This window comes from Limulus polyphemus, unplaced genomic scaffold, assembly GCF_000517525.1.
Source record: "Limulus polyphemus unplaced genomic scaffold, Limulus_polyphemus-2.1.2 Scaffold4974, whole genome shotgun sequence".
NCBI classification, from domain to species: Eukaryota; Metazoa; Arthropoda; class Merostomata; order Xiphosura; family Limulidae; genus Limulus; species Limulus polyphemus.
This window is the reverse complement of record NW_013670584.1, coordinates 7325-29448: the sequence shown is the minus strand read 5'-3', so window position 1 is coordinate 29448 and position 22124 is coordinate 7325. Positions and strand designations below refer to the sequence as shown.

Here is a 22124-nt window from a genome sequence, read left to right as displayed (position 1 = left end):
GACGAGAGGGGTGGGCAAGTAAAGCTCGCTAGAAATGTATACTACTTAATGAACTAAAATGGCTACTGCTTTTTCATGGATTCATGAAGAAATTTGTCCCCAAATTTATTTTATGAAAAATCAGCAAAAGTTAATAAATAAAATGAAAGGGTGGCCCTATGATATTACTGACCCCGGGGCATGGGCTGGCTCTCGACGCCCCTGCGAGGAAACCGGTCCAAAACGCTACATGGAGTTTATCTCGCGCACCTTGCCTATAAAAAATTATAATTTTTTAAATAGCTATATACTATTTTTGCTATTCAGTTCGGGTATAAAAACTTGATTAAAAACATTTTTCTGGTGTAAAATAAAGGCACTCATGTAAGAACTGGAACAAAGAACACAGATCGATACATTTCTTTTTTTTTTTCGGGATCCCTTTAGAGTTTAGAACAAGGGTCCGGCTCAATGAACCCAATTAATAATCTTGCCATAGCTACAAATACTTAACAACATAAAAACGTTTCTAAAAAACATGGCAATAGTAATAGCGAAAAGTTAGAAAAATACCATCGCCTCCGTACCTGATTAATTGAATTCCTTTTTTTTCTTTTCACAGGCTTTTGAAAATTAAAATGCTTTATTGGGATTCGCAAAGCTCGAAAAGTTTAGTTGTTTTGCAATGAGTCCCAAATTCTGTTTGCTGTAATATATATCTGCATAATGAAACCTATTAAAATTTAAAGGTAAAAACAGAGAAAATGGTATCGACAGATAACTGGTGTCCTACTGACCATTTTCGCAGGAGGGTAAATCGTTAGTTTTAGTTGTGTCTGTGTGTGTCACAAAAGTTATTTTTCAAACCTCCAATCTAAACATCAAACAAACGATATTACTTGCAAGTTGCAATTACTTTATCAATTTAAAATTTGAAGTCAATGACCAAAATCCAGTTATTATTAAACTTGTACGCAATGCGATAAATTGTGGGTTTACATAGAAAGTCTGAACAAAAGTAATTTTATTTAATCATTAATATGAATAAAAACTTGTGTTTTTATATACAAGTTATAACTCATTTGTTCCTCGTATTATAATTTATACGTTTGTGCACACGCACACACTGTATTGCCCAAACATAAAATAGTCAACATTTTATTAACAATAAGGAATAAAATACTCAATCAATAACACGTAAAATAAAACCTATAATACCCATATAATTATTGTTTATAACTATAAAACATTTAAAAATAACTACGTCTCAACAATCACATTAATGGTCTGAAATAATAAGACACTTCGTATGTTACAAACTAGATATTCAGTCATTTTGCTTACCTATGTTGAAGTGCCACTAAACCGAGGTAAATTATATGTGCAACATCAAGATTTGTAGGCCATTCTCCACAGGCTACACATGCGAATAAACCACAAGCCTCCTGTAAACAATCTAGCTCTTCCATTTGAGGGTATTGTCAGGTTCCACTTATGCTATTGTGAAAAAATATTTTAGAAATAAAGAAGCGGTCTATTTACGCACATTTACTGATCTCAAGTATTTCCTTTATATTTAGATATAAATATAAATACAACGCAAGACTGCAAAAATCTTACCGGCGATACCCTCTCACTAAGACCTGAACGTTAGGCGTCGGTACTTCTCCCTCTTTTTCTTACCATTAAAACTCGTGAAAAATAGTATATCATATTCAAGCTGCAAAGCACGTGTTCTGACACTTTTAGAGAATGTAGCAATCCGCAGTATGAAAAAATTCAGAAAGTTTAAACATGTATTGCTAACTACAATATGTTAGATTTTTATCTCAAAAAATTATTTTTAGTTTTTTTAAATTGTAAAAGAAAAATTTCTGCACGTAGCTTGGATTAATTTTTCTTGCGTTAGCTCTTAACATTTGTAGGCGTGGCTTAACGCAAACATAGTTCAAATTCCAGTGTTAATGTCAGAATTGGTGTTGTTGTGCAGAAGTTAGTGTATAATTGTTTTCTTACCATGGGTAAGTTGAACTTCATACTTGCAGAAGTACTTATGTTAAAACATTTTAACTTTTTAATTTCTATTATTTGAAAAAAACCTCTTTTGGGCCAAAATACCTTTTAACAATAAACAGTCAACTTATTATTAACAATAACGAATAAACACAAATTATTGTATTGTATTTGTAAACCGCTTGTCTGCTAAATAATTCAAAATAATGTATTAGTAGGACAATTCTACATATATGCAAGACATATATAAACATAGGTTTATTGTGGTGAGTAAAAGAAAACTCAAAGGGGTCATATTGTTAAACCAAGTGTTAAAGAGTTGAACAGCAATAATGAACCATTACATTTTTAGCATTACTCAAATCAACATTATTTTTCATATTTTGTTTTCACATAAATTTCTGAAGATTATATCAATGTGTTAGTTCTCGAGAACGGAAAATGTGCTTGGATAGCTGTATAATATTAGTAATGAATAAATAAAAAACTGAAGTTGTATTCATTTGGTATTATGAAGAAGGTTCAATATTTGCCTTGTATTTTCTCCTTATAAACATTGTTTTCTGTAACTTTCATTTTATAAAAACCTGTGATATGTTTCATTCTACCAAGTGAATCTATAAATTTTCAAAACCTCTGCTTGGTTGTTACTTGAATACTAAGATTGTAATATGAAATTAAAATTGCATAAATTCCATGACAAAATAACTATATACATTTGTTTAGACAGTGATGACTAAAGAATAGTAAAGGTCATGAGTTTGAAGATTGCTATCACCCATCTGAATCATAAAACTATTATTTTTTTAGTATATTTGATTTGCTTGTATGGTTTTATTTTTTAGCTATCACTTATCATACTGTGTATGAAGTTTAAACATCAATTGACAAACACATTTCCAAACTTGAAACTTTGCTATTTTGATTATTGATTTTGAATTTCAGAGCTAGGAGATTTACTTATTGAAGGAAAAACTAAGAAGGTGTATGCAATCAGTAGTGAACCAGGACTTGTTCTCGTGCAGTCCAAAGATCGTATCACTGCTGGAGATGGTGTTAAAGCTCATAATTTAGAGGGCAAAGCAGTTATATCAACAGCAACAACTTGTAAAATCTTTGAGTTTCTGAACTTAATAGGTGAGTAATTGTTATTTATTCTGAAATAAAATTATCTTTTTAGAATATAATTAATAGGGAAGAATCCTTGACAAGTTTTGATTTTGGGTATAAATTGAGCAATATTAGTTTTTTTTATATTGAAATACTGAGTACATAATTGTGTTTCTTATTTTATAGATAAGTATAATTAATGAGATAGAAATGTATTTAGGAACTTTCAACATATTAGTCAACTATTTTTTTATAATGCTTAGATGCTCATATAATATGCAGTTAACTAGATAGTGTCAAAAAATGGTTATATTTGTGTAACATGATTTATTTTTGAACCTAATAGGTCATTACACAAATGAGGAGATATTAAATCATTCCAGATTCTCATGTGTGAAGCTCTTATCTTCAAAGTTGCCATTACTAATTCTGTTACATGGAAATAAGAAACAGTAACATTTGTTACACTGTATGCTTGTATTGAAAACATGTCTAAGTAATTATTTCTTAAATTATATATATATATATATATATGTGCAAGACACTGAAACATCACAGTGAGTGACTTTTAAAATTATGTTAAATTTGTAAAATTTCTGCATTAATGTTAATCGTTTTCTCATCTTGGGGATTCCAGTTAATCCTAGAATTACTGCTGGACTCCCATCAGATTTAAACAAATTTCAAACTATTTATGCACAAAAGTTTTTATGGGTCCATAACTTTTATGGTTATAGGAACCCTAATATGACAAGAAGCATATCAAAAAATCTAAACAAAACATCATCAAAATTATAATTAATCCCACTAATTACTGTTGAGGTTTCATATGTATTTTAAATAGAAAGTGAGTGACTTAAACAAAATATTTTATCAATTCCTAAGCAAAAACAAAAAAGGTTCTCAATATGTAGACAACACAGTCCACATTAGTAGTTAGTTACGAGAGTAAAGGTGCCTAAGAATCTTGTAATCTGAAGGTGACATTTTTAAACATTGTTTACTCATTTTTTTCATGTAAAGTTACTTTAGTAGCATGGTGAAAAGAAACAAAATGCTGTTTATTATAAAAAATTGAAGCTTTTAGAATATTTTCTAAATAATATTCCTTAAGTTTGAGACATCTTGATGAGTTAGTAACTATAGATTTAAACCCTGTGTTTCGAGTCATACATGTTGTTTGCACATAAAAAATTACAGTATTTCATAAAACTTGAGAAAAGTTTAAACTACATGTAACAGATATCAAACAAGGGAAATGTAATTTAATTTAAGGGAATAAAAATTATCTGAACTGTAAAACCTGTGAAAAGAAATGAAAATAATTTAAATGGTACAATGAAATTTAAAAAAAAATTTCAAACTATGCAAGCCAAGCTTTTTAAACTTTTAAAGCACAATCTAGAATAATACTCTGATATTTCTAAAGCCTTAAGTAAAGAAAGTATAATAATGGGAAAACTGCAGTGAAAGAGTGTGAATTTCTACAGTACTTTGTCTCCTGCATAGTTACTTTTTTTATGCATTATATGCTCAGAAAAGGTAATCAGAATGTGCTATTTCACGTTTAAACTGTAAACCTTTCCAAAGGGATGCACCCAGATCCAACCAGCGGGAGAACTCCTTCCTCTCGTGCGTAATATAAATTTGCACAAATATTGATTATATTTTTGAAAAACACGGTTGTTAACTGTTTAGTTCCTGAAGGAAATAAGATTTGCTTTTGCAAATAAATGTGGTGCGTGATTTCCCCTGTTTCAAAAGCTTATGTATAAAAAAAAGTTGGCCTTGTGTAGAAGGTCGCGTGTTTGATAATATGACCTTCTTTCAAGCACCAAACTTGAACGTAGTCTTGATGTCACCCCCCCCCCCCTTTAAACTTTCTTTATTTACTTAATATCGTTGCAGCCAGAAAAGGGCAAAGTGCATTGAAGACCGCCACTGAATATATAGATAACCCATGATTGAATAGAATGAGTCATCATGAGTTTATTGAATTAATATTTTTTCAAAACGATATAAATTCAGTTCAATTTTCTATTGTGTGAAATTTATATTCCTCTCGAGAGACGGCACTACAATACACATGCATTGAAAAATGTATTTACATGATTCAGAGTAGCTAATGTTTGGAAAATATAACATATATGAACAGAAATGGAATTATATTATCTGTTAAGTTAATATCTTCATTAATTTTAGTTACCGCAGATATTATTATTATTTTATTCGTATTGTTATAATTTAAAATGGCACTTTTTGGTGCAAGGTCGTTAACTTGTAGTCGAAGTAGTTTTGAGTTTGTCATTTTTGTGAGAGTTCGTAGGCAATTAATTACCTTCAGTTTTTTCGTTATAGTTACATGAAATTATTATAATTTTTCACTGTCATATAAAACTTTTTCAAAAAATTTAACGATTGCTCAGGAGTTTTAAATTAATACAAAAAAAAATTATAACGGACCTTTCTAATTTTTTTTTCAAACTTGCACAGTGTATTTATTAATAGAAAAGGTAATATTCAACAACAGACATTTGCTAGGTAATTATAAGTCTTAATTATTCATTGACTGATGCAAGAAAATTTGTTTAAACTAGAAAGTTTAAACTATAATGATTAAAGAGTATTGATGTAAATAAGTAAAGGCGTACATTAATGTTACCGTTAGTGATGTTCGTGTCTCAGTATTCGGAACTGTGCAGAAACTTGGAGATACAACATAACCTCTTTCTTTCGTATTGAGTATTGCTTGGCTTAGGTATCGGATTACCATACGAGTAAGTTACCTACGGCTACAGAGGGACACGCCCGTGAGGTTAACCTTGGTCAAGGAATTGTTCTTATCTAACTTATTTTCTTTGTTACGTAGTTCAAACAACAAATATCTAATATACAAATATGCACGTTGCATTTACTTGGTTAATCGGGAATAAAACATAAATGTTAAGCAAATGAAATTACATGCACCGTTATGTTAATTTTTTTATATTGTGCATGATATAGTACCATTGCTAAAGCATACACTGATTTCATTACGTGTAGTTTCGTGCTGTCTGAATCATATACATATATATATAGAGAGAGAGAGAGAAAGAGAGAGAGAGAGTTACGAAATTGGCTGAATTTCTAACCGGCCCTTCACAAAAATTGTAATTCATCCTTCAGGGATTTTAAGTGGCTCTTATAAATTTAACTGGGCCACTTCAAGAGCATGTATACATATGTTAATTCCGTTTTATCAATTGCAAATATGTATGTCTATATATGTGTTATATTAAACAAAACTAATTTAAAACAACAGTTTTGATTATATCCTTCGTGGAATGTACATAATCATTATATTAACTTTGATAAATGTACACGCGCGCGCAAAAAACAAAACAAAAACAAATGAATAACGTGACTTGAGATTGTTTTAATACTGACCAAAAGGTAGTGTATATGGCCATTAAGATGTTAAAGTTAGTTACACCTCGTTTGGATCAATCCCGCTATTCACTTGTTCTATGAACCTTCTTTTCGTTTCAGACGTCGTTGGGATTTCCCATAATGTATAAAAATAGTCCAGGAATCTGTAAAAGCTAGAGGCACCAATTGGGAGATTGAAGTGAAGAATATACTTTCACAAGACGAAAACACAACTATTGTTTTATGAAAAAAAAGTGTAGAAATGCAAGTTTGGTAACAATGTAAAATAGGAAAAATGTTTGAAAATTTGATCGGCCAAACAGATTTTTGCTATTATAGTTGGCCCTCTGGCCTAATAAACGACACGAATTTCGGACCCAGATGAATATCAATAGAATATACACATATACTTAATGTGAGCGTCCCTTGTAGGCTTAACCCATTGCTTACTTAATTAGAATTAATTTTTTTTTTTTTTTTTTGTTCTAGGGACAACTGAAAAGGGTTATCGAGTTCTTACACGAAAAGTTTGTTGTTTTTTTTGGCATGCCTTTCCGGCTTACGATTTTATAAGATGTACTATTTCCTATAGATCATCTTCCAGACGATTCTGGGGCTTCAGCAGATATTTCTTTTGCAACACCTCAACCAACAATTGGTTCAGTTATCAACGCTATTTTCAAGTTTTGAACAACTCGACTTTCAAGATTTACGTATCTACATGTGCTGATGTTTCCATTTATCAACGTTATGTTTTAAGATCTGTGCAAGATGTTTCCGTATATAAACGCTATCTTCAAGTTTTGTACAACAAAAAACCATTGCAAATCATATTATGATATGCATATAAATATATTGCTAGCAGCTAGAGTTACGTATGTTTGGGGTATTCGATTACTGAGCATGGAAGGAGCTCATGACAGATGTTATGTCACAGTGTAATACGAAGGTCAGAATGTTTCTTTTAACATCTGGACATGAGATTTGTCTCTAATTGGTTCGTTAAGTATACGTCATTGGCCAACAACCTGCTAGAAGCGAATAACATTTCGAAGCTGGACGTTGACTTGGGAAGTTTGTTTTTTCCTTGTTATTGAAAACACCTTATGTAATCGTTGTTTAAGTAATATTACATCAAGGGAAACTTCTTTTTTTAAAATATTATACAGATTATAACATACTGAGGTAGTTTCGTTTTAAGTTCTTTATTACACCATTTTAGCACATTACCAAAGATTTGCTATCAAAGACCATGCTGTAATAGTGTTATAACTTGTAAACTACGTTACAAAAGCGCTGGCATATTTTCTGATCTCAGTATTGTGATTCTTCTATTATTTGAGTAGATTATATAATCTGTTTGATGAAAAACGAATAAAATGCGATTAATATGCATGCAATATCCGCTTTTGAAAGCTGTATCATTTTTTAATAATAAAATGTTTATTTTTGGTAACTCGCAATTGTCTAACAAAAAACAGCATACGCCCATACATAAGCATATTCATATATATATGCACCAAGTAAAAAGATTACCAGGGCACAGGTTATAATATGTGATATAAAATGTGTCCTGGGTTTTGGAGGTGGCTGCGGAAGTAGGACCCACATTACGGTGAGAATAGTCTGTCAGTTTTTATATAGGTGTCTGTGATTTGTTGGCGATATATTTCAACAATATAGTACATCACACAATCCATTTGTTTTAAAATAATATATATTCAAAACAAGTCAAACGTCTTTACCTTTACAGAAATTCGTTACACTATTGTTTACCACAGTTGAATCTAGGGCTTTAAGTACTTCTCTTTTTTGTCTTATATATATATATAAATTGCTTTCTTTAATTTATAGGGATTAAAACTCACTTTGTAAGACTTCATGATGAGAAAGCTTTCATTGCTAGACGTTGTGAAATGATTCCGATAGAATGGGTGACAAGAAGAATTGCAACTGGATCGTTTTTAAAGAGGAATGTTGGGGTTCCAGAGGGATATCGTTTCTCTCCTCCAAAACTTGAGACATTCTATAAGGTGAGGAGTATATTTTAGTACATTTGAAATGAGGATAGTCTAATATAATTAATGAAATTAAAAAAACTTGGTGTAGAATTTTACTTTGTATTTTGGCCTCACAAATATAATTTTACATTTTATAACAGCGGAATAAGTAATTTCAGCACTAAATTTCTCTTGACTTAAAGGAAATCAAAATTGGCGGCCAAACTGGTAGCTTCACTTATAGCATTGATAAGAATTTTACAGCAAATATTCATTTATTAGCCACGCCGTCGTTTTTTTTTTTTTTTTTCTTCTCTCTCTCTTCTTGTTCTTCTACTGATATGAAGAGCTGGGTGTTGAATGCGGGAAACAGAAAACACATCTACCGCCACCAATTTGGCCGCTACCTCTTCCTAAAAAGTCACCCTGACCATTGCACAGTGTATACCATGTTTTAAGTAGATACATATTAAGTTCTCAAAGCTTATACAAAACTTTTGGTGAGGTAATAATGAATAATATATTATGTTATAAATTAATTGTAAGTTAGGATTTTTCTATTATTTGTCATAGGATTCACCCTCATATTTTTTAAGTTCATAATTCACCCAAAGGGCGGGTACCTAAGCTTGTCAATAACTAGTTTTTAGATTCGGTTGGTGATCTGCTTTCGCCTTCAGAGAAGTTCCGTGAGAGACTATTTCTGTATTGGTAGTAGAGCTGGGCAAATGACTCGTTTAAACCTATGAGCATTGGTAATATCAGTTAGCATCACATATAATAATCGATCTAATCAAAATTACGATTAAATCAATTAGTTGTTCGAAAATTATCAACTACTTGCAATTAGTGTTTCCTGTTTTTACTATTTTCAATTATTCCAACTAACCAAGTTATCCTAATATTTGCTTTTACTACTTCTGTTGGCGCAACTAAGCACAATAATATGCGTGCATTCTGCTTATATACAACTCAAGAATGTAAGGGTGTGACCTAGTGGCTGTTGGTTACATAGTGATGCTTGTTAATGATACTCAGTGTAAAAGTGCTTTAATTATGGCAAGTTAATATTCATCATTCTTCGTTGCTCAAGAAAATATTAGTTGCAGAATGTTTTTCATTTATCTGTGTTTGTCAGAAAGTACTAGACATGGATACTAAGGTACCATGAGACTATGAATGCTATGTCAGGATCTTTTTATTATCAACGTTTCGACTACAAGTCTTCTTCAGGAGATTATGACACTGCTTCAATCAATCAAACAATCAGTCAAAATCGTGGCAGGAATTTTGGTATAAAAAAAATTCACCAGGGGTGCTCAGAAGCTTCTGCTTCTCTTAGCCCCACTCGTGACGGTGGTGTGGTCTGTGTGTTGAGCTTGACTGAAGATGTTATGTTAACATGAAATGTTTGAGAGTGTCTGAACAAGCAGTCGGGGGAGCCATGAAGAGCTAAGACAAAGACAAAAAAAGAGGGAGAGATCGAGACTTGGCGAATTCAAACGGCTCCTATGGGACAGAGTATGCAAGTGCAACCTGACCAGACTTTCTGCTTATGGATGACAATGCGCGTCCACACCTTGCAAGGGCAGGGACTGCCTTCCTGGAAGCTGAAGGAATTCCCAGGATAGAGTGGCCAGATAGGTCTCCTTACCTTAGCACAATAAAGCACATCTGGGAGCAGCTACAGACAAGGCTACAAGCTAGTCAAGCTCCACCAACCGCAGACGTTGTGCAGCAGTCATTAATGTTCGAGGTAGTCACACTGACTACTGAAATAATCTTGTTTGTAAATTGGACACTTCTTTCAATGACTGTTGTTTTTGAAAACATTTTGTTAACACTGTACCACAGGGCGCATCAGTTCCTCAGGCTCTGTTATCCAAGTTAAATGTTACATAATTTAATAAAGTGTAAAAATGACTTATCCAGGTGTTTTTCTTCCTAATATGTTCAATTTATACATACCATTGTAGTAGGTGTTTGACATATACTCAAAATAAAACATGATCCTTAGCAAATGTTGACTACTGAATTTATTGATAGCGTTAAAGTGTTGGCTGTAAAAAGTAGAGTGATTAGGTGTGGTGAACGTGTCAGTGTGGAAGTGTGCGAATAGTTGGCTTTTTGCTCGTCAGTGTGTGCTGTGTGATTATTTTAAGTTATGTTAGAGTTAATAGTGTTTGTAGTATTGTTGCAGATCTTCTTAAGTTTACGACAGAAAAGTGCGGGGTTGGGTTTTGATTCGTCAATGGATTGGCAGAATAGGTTCCAGTTATGTTGTTGCTGGATTTTGATTAGCCTTTTAATTTGATTATTCGTGTTTTCACTGAATTATATATTATTTACAATACACTGTGACAAGAATCTTTACCAGCTATGTATAAAGTCTAAGGACAAATAATTTTAATGAAGAATTAGTTTATTTAGTCTTTCAGCTAATCTTGTAAAAATTTGTAGGGAGAAACCAACGGTATCGTATTAATCTTATTTTCAGGCTGTTGCAGGTCTTGTATTGTTATGACTTATGAATATACCGCGCGTTTATATCTTTTTGTGATATCATAATAACTACTCTGAATTCATACGTCACGGGACTGGGCGAAGTGCCTTTACACTTCGACTTCAAAGTTCCGACTTTCGCTTTTTTGCCCCCCCCCCCCACAGTGACCTTTATTTTCAACTCGGTCAGTCACCCGCCTTGCCGAAGGGCGACAAACAGTATCATCACGCTTGATTTCCAAACTCTTGACATAAGCCAATCAAATCGCCGAGATACTACACGCTTATCCATATTCTTTCAGCTCAGCATACATAATATGGGCATAAGCCAATCAGCACGCTCGATCCAATTTCCCCACCTAGAATATGACATTATCGATTGCACGTATCGGTTATTATTGAAAGTTTCAGGAGAAAATGTTTTTACTGTATTGTATTGATGGACATATTTTGGTTAATCATTATTGGTTGATTACGGAAGGGTGCTAATGGTAACTGGGAAAAGTGTCATGTGTGTCTGTTGGCACATGGAGTGCTGTATTTTTTTTTAGTGGATTGTTCGTAACCCATTCAAATATTGGGAGGTAATCGTGAATTATGCAAGTTATATATCATAAAGCGGCATCATTTTAAATTGCTGATACTCATTGATTTACATGTGTAATCGCAATTTGAGCATGCAATTAAATCAAACTTGTTCATTGCTGCCCATAATAGTATTCTTCATTTGTTCAGAATGTTTCTAGCAAATCTGTTAAGTGTAAAATTTTTGGAAGTATACACACACTATGTTTGTGTCTGTTGTTGTAATATTTTTTTTTGTTCTGTCCAGTCACATTATTCCATTTAACATCACAACTTGGGCTGTAAGAGATTTGACATTATTTCATGATCAATAGCTTTAAGGTTAACTCTCTTTTACCTTAATATCCACTCTTTGTTGTGTATATGATACACTTTCATATACAACAATTTGGTATTAAAAAAGTAACTTAATCCTAAGTTGTCATACTTGAATATGTATATCATACTAAATGAAGAGAAGTTTGAAAATGTCTTTTAAAAAAAATCCAAAACAAGCTGAAAATAAGAGGAATAACTGAAAGTAATCAATTAATGAGCCAGACTATTAATTAATTAGAAAATTCTACCATATTTGCCTAGTTTTAGTTAATAGTGGCAGAGATTTAATCCTGGGTCTTCTTGATAAAGTGGCTGATGTGCTAACCACCCATCTGGGGTCTCCCTTATTATAACTTAAATCAACTAACTTATTATAATGCTTTCAAGATGAGTATCCAGATTTTACTTCTATGCAATGTGTAGGTTGTGAGTGTGTTATCATTTAAGTTGATCTTGAAGCTTCTTTCATCCTCTTCTTGTAAGTGGTTCATATCTTATTATTTTTATATTTATTATTATTACCTTTTTTCTGGCATGATGAGCTGTCACAGTTAGATTGGTATAACAGAATCTTGTACATCTATTATGTACCTGAATTCTAACATTTCTTCCTCTGTCTCCAATGTATTGGAGTTCACATTCCCAAAGGATGTTATAACTGGTGTTGTTTTTTATGCTCTCCAATGGGTCCTCACTTGGTGTGTATTAACTTGTTAGTACCTCTGAATATTGTTACGACTTCATTCTATTCAGATGCAGAAACAGGATTTTTTGGAAAGGAGGGGAAGGGTCACTCTTGAAACAGAATATAAGCTTAATGATAAATTGAATAATAATTGCTTATTTTTGAACTTTACAAACTAAGAAACATCTATATATGTCAATTTTCCTTCATGTTTTGTTCAGGAAAACAGGGACCATGATTACCTGTATTCACCTTTGCTGTTCACTTAACTTCTATTAGCATGAGTAGACAAAAAATCTATAAAGTACTGCTTTAGGAATAAAAAAAAATGAGTAGCAAAGCCATACTCTCTCTCAAAAAATGTGTTTATTTACTGAAAATTATGCAACTTGACTGTTTTTACATCTTTTAAATATGTTACATGTGATGTAATTTAAAATGTGTGTCAAACCTGTCACCTATGCTCTGTATGTCTTTAGAAAGATCTCTGGCATAGAGAAGTATGACAATGTGTTAGTATTTTCTTACTTCTTAATCTTGGTATTAATATTCATTTTCTTCTTTATCATATGTTCAGGTTATCCAATAATAAGAGTTGTAGTAATGTGTTTTTCTTCCTTTTTTGGAATATTTAATATTATGAAACTTGTTCATTCTGCAAACTGAGAAGTCTTTGATGCCTATCTTTACTCAGAATTGGATTGATTTGTAGTCAAGATAGTTACCCAAATCTTTGGTTTCCTCTAAACACCTGTGACATAAGAGATATGTCTTGGTAATTATCATGTCCAGGAATGGGGATTTATCTTCTATTTACCAACAAAATTTTAAAATCTATATTAAGTGTTAGTTTTATGTTTGATGCATTGATATACTTAATTTTCTAGGATGATGCAAACCATGACCCTCAATGGTCTTTCGAGCAAATTGTGTGTGCCAATTTTAAGTTCGGAGGTGTGACCATTGGTCAGGATGAAGTTGATATTATGCTTAAGATGACCCAGTGTATTTTCGAAGTTTTAGAAAAAGCATGGGCATCACTTGACTGTAGTCTCATAGATATGAAAATTGAATTTGGAGTTGATTCTACAACTGGTGAGTCATACATTTCTTTATCATAGTTACAGTAGGCAAGTTAGTAATGTATGATTACTGTTGTGTTAGTTTTTAAATTTTTGGAACTGGTGATAAAGTTCAGTCTTCTATCTTTCTTGTTTTAAGTTATTCATATTGGCTGAAATATTTGATGTTTCTTTTACCTTTTACAGCACAGGATTTATGTACATCACTTATATCACTGTAGATGTAAATTTATTTTTTTCAAATTGTAACTTTTGTTGTTTGTGTCTTGTCAGGGGAAATTCTACTCTCTGATGTTATTGACAGTGACTCATGGCGCCTGTGGCCTTCTGGTGATAAACGTTTAATGGTTGACAAACAAGTTTATCGTAATTTGAAAGAAGTCACTCAACAAGACTTAGATGTTGTAAAAAGAAATTTTAGCTGGGTGGCATCTCAGCTAGATGTAAGTATAGAATTTAAATATCAAATCTCTTTTCTTGTTAATTGAAGACTTAAAATAACCACCAGTTTTGTGGATAATATGAGATCACTCATTGTAGCCTTGTGGATAGATTGTAAGGAATAATAAAAGCTGTTGTAAACACAGGTTTGCAGAGCATGAACTCAAAATTAGATTAAAGTTCACAATTTAGGCCTCTCTCTGAATAGAAAATTGGTGAAACTAATCTTGTGCATTACCTTCTCCAATACACATATAATAATAATAATATTCTCAAATATTTTAATGCTAGATATTCTTAACATTTCAAAATAAATGAAAAAAGTAGGACCATTAATGTGACCAAAGTGAATTTAAAATAGTTCAGTTTTTGAGTGTCAGATGTATTTGATTCTTTAAATTACTCATGGAATTAATGAAATCATTATTTTCACTGATATTTAACTTTATGGACATACTCACACACATAAAATATTAAGTAATTCATCTTCTCTTTCTTTAGTGTTTAAATAATATTTATAACTTGTATACTCTGATAACTCCTTCCTACTCCAGAAATTGGTCCCCAAGCCTCGATCACAGGTAGCAGTTCTTATGGGTTCAGCAAGTGACCAAGAACATTGTAAGAAAATTGCTCAATCTTGTGAAAAATTGGGAGTACCCTGTGAATTGCGAGTGACATCTGCTCATAAAGGAACTGACGAAACAATGAAAATTGTTGCTGAATATGAAGGTTATTCTCCATACATTTATATATCAGATATTGTTTTAATAAGTGATTTAAAATATTTACATTGAAATAAAACTAAAATGTCATTCACTTCAAAATGAACTTGATATAAAATCATAGAAAATACTGTGTTCAGATTTTAAATGAATTATTGATCAAGTACTATTTAAAAATGAGAAATGGTTAAATTTTTTCACTGTCTGTAAACTTGAAATACTGGTATCTCTGTCGATATATTACTCATGATTAAAGTGTGGATTTTATCTCAGCACTGAATCATAATACCATTTAGAAGGATGTAATGAGTACAAGTACCTTCTCATTATTCTGTGGTTAAAGTGTGGGTTTTATCTCAGAACTGGATCATATCTTTTACAAGGATGTAATGGGTATTGGTGTGATATATTAATATACCATGTGTTTCTGTCTTGTAGTATTTATTCTTTGTTTTGAGTACGTGTAGATTTTACATAATACGTGATCAAGAAAACTATTAATTTGATCTTGTTTCAAGTTACCTTTGTTGTACTTGAAGTAGTTGGTACCTGTTGAGAACATATGACATTGTGTAAGAATTTTGACAGCATTGCCCTTCAGTGGTTGTTCAGGTAATATCTAGAGGTTAAGCCTCACCTGTGTTGTAAAGAGCATGACCAATCACGTAGGCAGTCCATGTTGCTCTCAATAAATGTGATGTTTCTTGGAAACTAAGGAACCTGACATTTAGTTAGTCAGAAATTTTTCAACCAGTCAGCCTAGAAAATGGTCAAGACCAAATCAATCCGAGAAAAGTCACCTAGAGTAATCATCCAGAATAGATGCTCTACAAGTAAAGTGTTTGTGTTTAATGTATTAATAAAGGTTGTTTGTTTTGTATGACTTTTGTTATCCATTGACTCAATTAAATAAAAGTTCTTAGTCATATTTCAGGATTGATATCTTGAACAATTCGATTTAGCAGACCTTTCCAATAGCTTGGACATTTATTCAGTTCACCTGACTATATCACACTGGTATCTCTTTAGTTGTATTACTCAAGAAAAATATGTGGGTTTTATCTCCAAACTGGATCATAATATTGCCTGAAGTGATAATTGTTTCAAAACAATGTAAAATAGGTGCTTGGAAATTTTCCTTTTTGAAGTTTTCTTTCTTAACATTCTTAAGAAGTTAAAAAATGTATTGGCTGCAAATCAAACTTTAAACAAAAATAGTACATTATTTTTAAAGTATGATTTTTCATAATTCTTAAAAATTGTAGGTCAGATTGATATCAGAGTTGTTTGTAAGGCAATGTATTCTATATATTTTGAATGATTTTTCTTAATATATCTTGAAAATAATAATACAGCTCCTTCTCTATCTATACATACACTTGTTCTTTTTAAACCAATTTTTCTCAGTAGATTGTATATCTTCACCATCTTTCAATTGCTTCTCAAGTTTAAGTATTTTACTCAGTGTTACATTGTATCAGTATATATGACATTGACAAACGTGTATAGATTTATTAATATTTTGGAGCTTTTAAATAATAGTCCATATCTTTTGTATCACATAGGACAAGGAATTCCAACTGTATTCATCGCTGTTGCAGGACGTAGCAATGGTTTGGGACCAGTAACTTCAGGAAATTCAACATTCCCAGTTATTAACTGTCCTCCTGTTAAACCTGATTGGGGCTCTGAAGATATATGGTCATCCTTGCGTTTACCATCAGGTAATGACTTGACCATTATTATTATTATTAATGCTTATTAATTATCCTTCTGCCTTTGTTTGGCTCTGAAGATAGCTGGTCATTGCTATGTTTCACATCAGGTAATGACTAATGTTTGTTATCAACTTTTCTGTCCTGTCTTGGATCTGAAGATATCTGGTTATCACTGCAGTTATCATTAGTTAATGATTTGAACATGATGGCCATAGTAACCGAAACAATTAGTAACAAAACCTGAAAAGAAAAAGGGATAGAAAAGAAAGTGGCTATTGTAGGTACAAGTTATTGTTCATTGTTAAAATTTATTTAGTGGAGAATAAGTGACGCTGTTTTTGTACACTCATTGTTATACAAGTAAATTTTAAGCTATCAACTTGTTTCAGTATTCATGTTTTCTATATTGAACTTGTTTAAATTGTAGTATTAAAATGAAACAGTTCACATAAGGTAAACATTTCATTTCATAATAAGGTTCATTGAGTGTACATTTGTAACAGTTTGAAACATGTTAATACTAATAAAACTGAGAATGATTGCTTTAAATTTTCACAGTGATCATTAGGAAGCATGAACAGGTCTGTCATAAACTGTTCAGTCTTTACAGTTGTAGATTTGTTGGGCTTTAACATCAAAAACTGTTTATGTACGATTAATAAATAAGCAAGAAAGACTCAAAGTAAATATTATCATCAGGACTTCCCTAATAATGAAACTATTTAACTGGTGAATGTAGATAGTTGGAAATTTCTTTAGAAAAATCAGTATAATTTTAGAACATCAGCAGAATAACTCCCTGTTATTGAGTATAACACAATACCTGTAAATAAGTTACAATAATAAAGATTATAGAATATTCTCATTCAGTTTTTTATATCTTGCTTGAATATCTACACCAATCTTTCCACTAAGCCATTTGCTTAAGTGATTTATTTCATTAATGCAGAAACATAGTTGTAGGCAACATATCAGTAGCCATTTTCATTTTCCTGATAGTAACACACAGATGTTATAGTTACTAAAAATACACATCAATTCACTTAAACTAGGCAAATATTATCATAACTAACATTGGATTAATTGATGTGTATTTGCTTTCATGACTATTTTGTATATTCCTTTGGGTGTTGCTGGTAAAAACTTTGCATTACCTTGGCATGTGGTGCATTTTGTAATTATATTCTCAGTGTCTTGATCAAACTTTGGCCATCAAATATAGCTACATGAAAAGATTTTCATTGTAACTATCCCTGAATGTGACTGATAAAACATTTCAAGGATTTGAGATCTGACAAATGGAGGTACTGCCAGTCTGCTACTTTACAATATGACCCCATCAGGAAATATTTAACTCTGTTCTTCATATATGCTTCAAGATAACTTGTATTAGGCCATCCATTGAAATAAACTGATAAACACATTACAGTACTGATTTGTGGTCTGTTCATAGCTTTATTTTATCTGCTGTGGTAGGAAAAGCATTCAGAAATATATAAGCAATACTTAAAGTTTTTTTGGTGTACAAAACTTGAAGATAGCTTTTATATGCGGAAACATCTGTTGGCTCAGTTCTTGCACAGATCTTAAAATATAACGTTGATAAATGGAAACATCGGCACATGTAGATCTTGAAAGTTGAGTTGTTCAAAACTTGAAAATAACATTGATAACTGGACCAATTGTTGGTTGAGATGTTTGCAACATCTCAACCAACAATTGGTCCGGTTATCAATGCTATTTTCAAGTTTTGAACAACTCGACTTTCAAAATCGACATATGCTGATGTTTCTGTTTGTCAACGTTATATTTTAAGATCTGTGCAAGAACTTGGCTAACAGATGTTTCCACATATAAAAGCTATCTACAAGCAATACTGTGTGTCGAGGTACAGCAACTGTTTTGCTTTCCTCTACTGGCACACGATTCCTAGCCTCTGAATGACCCATATCATTTGTTTATTTATACACAAATGAGAAGTTATCTCTATTTTTTGAATGAAACCACTGTTGGTACACTCTTTGTCTTGTTCAGAAAGTTTGCATTGTTTTTTATCATTTCAAATATCAAAATATTTACCAAAAGGGTAAAATGAAACTTCTTGACTCAAACTACTCAAAGGCCCATCTTTTCAAATTGAGAGTATGGAACTTTTTACTCTAAAACTACTGCAAGGTCCTCCTTGTCAAGTTGAGAATACATCTTTTCAGCTGGGGTTAGTCTTTGTGAAAGAACATTGCACCAATATCAGGATACATCACAAGCAAGAATGATACCTTTATTTTTATCTTAGTGCACAAGTACCTGAAGTAAAATTCAACTGCTTTGATGTATTAAAAGTTTGCCTTGATCCCCAGTACTATCTTTTTGTGTTTTTTTTTTAAAGAATGTAAAGGGGTGCCAAAAAAATTGAAATGTTTATGTTAATTCAAGAGCCTGACTTATCAGTCACTTCATAAGAAATGGGGGTTTCCATTATGGAACTGATCATGTCAGTTACTGTATGTAAACCTATATCAGTCCAATAACACTTATCTGTTTCATTAGACTACAAACACTGTTATCTTCTCTGTCCCAAAACCAGCTACAAATGACCTTTTGAGAACTGCCTGTATTTGTTTTAAATGTTCTTCTGTTTCCTTAGTAAGTAGAATATCACTTAGGTTGAATTCTTTAAAAAAACTATCCATACCCCTATAATAAAATTGTTGCTGATGAGGAAATTCCAAGTTGAATGCAATTCTACTGGAAAATATCACTACAATTATTAATGATACTGAAGTCTTTATATTTCTTATCCAATGGCAACTGAAGATAAACATGACTGAGATCAATCTTTGTAACTGTTCTCCTTCTATAAAACTTGTATATACAGTAATCCCTCAATAACTCGGAAATGTGGAGCTAAAGCCATGCCGAGTTATCAAAAATTCAGAGTTATTGAGGTAATTTCCTCCCACCCCAAATCACAACTTTTTTTGGCCCAAATGAATTAATACTGTTGTTTGAAAATAAATTAAATAAAAACATTAAAAATTAACACTTAACAGCACTGCGGGCCAAGAAAGATGATGATTCAAGCTTATGGTGCCATGTGGTAGGTGACAGAAGTGATTGTAGGAGGGCTTAACACACTTTGGTAAATACTGTACACTACTTTATTAACTTAGAAATTAAAGTTTAATTTATTTTATTTAATTAAATAAATTATTCACTGTCTGTCATGGGGGTTCTGAGGTAATGCGAAGGAATCTAGCACTGCTGGAATTGGTGTCCGAGGAAGAGTATCCAGATGCTGCAGTCAGACTTATGGAGGCTTCACTAAAGGTGGAAAGATTTCATCTGGGTTTAAAAAAAGTCATATTTTCCCCCGTTTGCAAATATCAGGGTTTACTAAATTCCAATGAGAGAATTGGGGTTTTAAAGAGCATAGTTGCAGACCATGTTTGAATATGAAAATTGTTATCATGGTTAGTGACCCACATTCTTTAATAAAGTTGATAATTATCATGAATCATCACCCATTTAACACAAGTACACCATATTTTGGTACAAAACGTAATTGAACAAGTTAAACAGCAAATTTTTTGTGAACCAATGTTATTATCAGTTGTGGTACGATTTCAGACCATTATTAAATTCAAAATTCTTGACGGTTTAATGACCAAGAATGTTTGTTCCAGATATAAATAATCTTGTATTATGACAATCTCGTTATTTTATGTAAATATTTGATAAAAGCTCTAATGGAATTTATTATGAACACCATGTCTTGGCTGTTCTACTGTTTTATGTTAATAGTTGATAGTCACTGAGAAAATGTATTGTAAAAACACTTTTTGACTTTACATCTTTTGGCTGTTCCACTGTTTTATGTCAATAGTTAATAAAATCTCCGATGGAATTTGTTATAAAGACATTGTTTGGTTTTACAGGTCTTGGCTGTTCCACTGTGATGAGCACAGAAGCTGCAGCTCTATGTGCTGCACAGATCTTGGCTTTGAGTGACCATGTGATCTGGGCTCGGTTGAGAGGTCATCAGTTAAGTACATGGATTGGGTTGAAACTTGCCGATAAGAAGCTACGAAATTCTCATTTGAGTTGAGATGGTTGCCATTTTTTTTATCTTAATTTCTTTTCCAAGTGTAATCACATTATGTCATTTTGTAGTATGCATGTTATAGATTGAAGAATTATCACAGTAATACAGAAATTAATGTTTTGATATAATTATTATTGTACTGGAACCAATTATTCAAATATAAAAATGTTTATTGGCATTTAGTAAAATGCATGTTCCAAATAAACTGATATTTTCTTACCCAACAGTTAGCATAAGAACTATTTCTAGCTGTTCAGATATTATAAACAAAGAAGTTAAATGTTAGAAACCCAAAACCTTATGATAACTGGAATAATGTTAATGTTCAAATGAATATTTTATAGGTTCGTGCACAAATGATATACATGAGCACACACACACAAACAAAAACTTTTTTTTGTAATTACAAGTATGCTATTAATTATTCAAGAAAAAAATATATTTCACCATTTTATATCCATGGTTAATAATTCTTAGTTACAATAATCTCATTAAAATGAGAATTTCATTTCTATGGGAGAGTAAATTCATTCACAAATGAATTTTGTGTAATTTGTCTGCTTTCACCATTACTTGTAACCTGATAATTCCATGGTAATGTTTGGATTTGATCCTTTGGAAGAGTTAATATCCTTTCACAGATTTATTACAAAAAAGAAAATGGACGTAAAACTAATAGTGTGACTGTGGATTACCTTGTATGTTTGGCCAAATAGAACTCGTACACAGTCATGTACAACCTTGACACTACTGTTACTTAACATTGTTTAGTGAATCATTTTTGTTGATTAGTACATTGAGTCAAACAGAATCTATAAATAACAATGTGAGTAGAGTATCCTAAATTCAGTCGTATACAACTTGGACACCACCATTAGCTCCAACTGTTTGGTGCATTATCTTTCTTATTAGTATTCACCAAACCAGAACCTAGAAATGACACTGTGGTTGAGTTTAGAGCTTTACATTTAGCCATATAAGACCTACACTCTCCTGTAAATTTAAATTGTTTGGTGCATCATTTTAATAATTAGTTCATTTACTTACTCCATTTCACACCTTAACAGTCATTGTTCAAGAAAATGGATATAAACAGCATGTATAAATAGATGGTATTCATATACCACCAGTATGTCTGTCATATCTCGGCGCCAGCTTAATTAGACCTAGTATTGGATGAAAGGCTTTGTCAGTACAGAATATGGTAGGTGTAGTGGAGTTGACATTTAACATAATCTTTGATTTTTTACTTCTAAGTTTGTAGAATTACTAATGTATTTTTCTCCCATTGATGCTGTGACTGCATGGCCCACTCTGGGAACAAGAAAGCAAATTTGCTGGTTTGCCACTTCTGAATGACACTGAGATTATTTCAAAAAAATAATAATAATTGGTGTTAATAGGCAATATTGTATTATTAAATCTTACCCTTAAAAAAAGTCGTTTGTAAACATCT

At 31.9% G+C, this 22124-nt stretch overlaps 2 protein-coding genes across 4 annotated transcripts in view; one reads left to right on the top strand and one right to left on the bottom strand.

Moving 5' to 3' along the window:
* The window catches only part of LOC106471937 (amidophosphoribosyltransferase-like), a 36611-nt gene extending 30843 nt beyond the window's left edge, over positions 1–5768 (bottom strand). For 2 of the 3 annotated variants that reach the window (XM_013932560.2, XM_022400556.1), the window contains exons 1-2: positions 1600–1706; positions 1324–1476 (exon numbers count right to left, since the gene is read on the bottom strand). In XM_013932560.2, coding sequence (XP_013788014.1) covers positions 1324–1448 — 125 coding nt within the window. In that variant the 5' untranslated portion in view covers positions 1449–1476; positions 1600–1706. Of the gene's footprint in view, positions 1–1323; positions 1477–1599; positions 1707–5753 lie in introns of those variants that run through there. The other variant, XM_022400555.1, reaches the window with a different exon arrangement.
* LOC106471938 (multifunctional protein ADE2-like) lies at positions 1922–20882 on the top strand. The gene is made up of 8 exons (XM_013932561.2): positions 1922–2000; positions 2938–3129; positions 8365–8543; positions 13488–13695; positions 13956–14125; positions 14678–14855; positions 16414–16572; positions 20502–20882. The coding sequence occupies exons 1-8, from the start codon at positions 1997–1999 to the stop codon at positions 20669–20671; spliced, it is 1260 nt and encodes a 419-aa protein (XP_013788015.1). The 5' UTR covers positions 1922–1996; the 3' UTR covers positions 20672–20882.
* The last annotated feature ends 1242 nt before the right edge of the window (positions 20883–22124 follow it).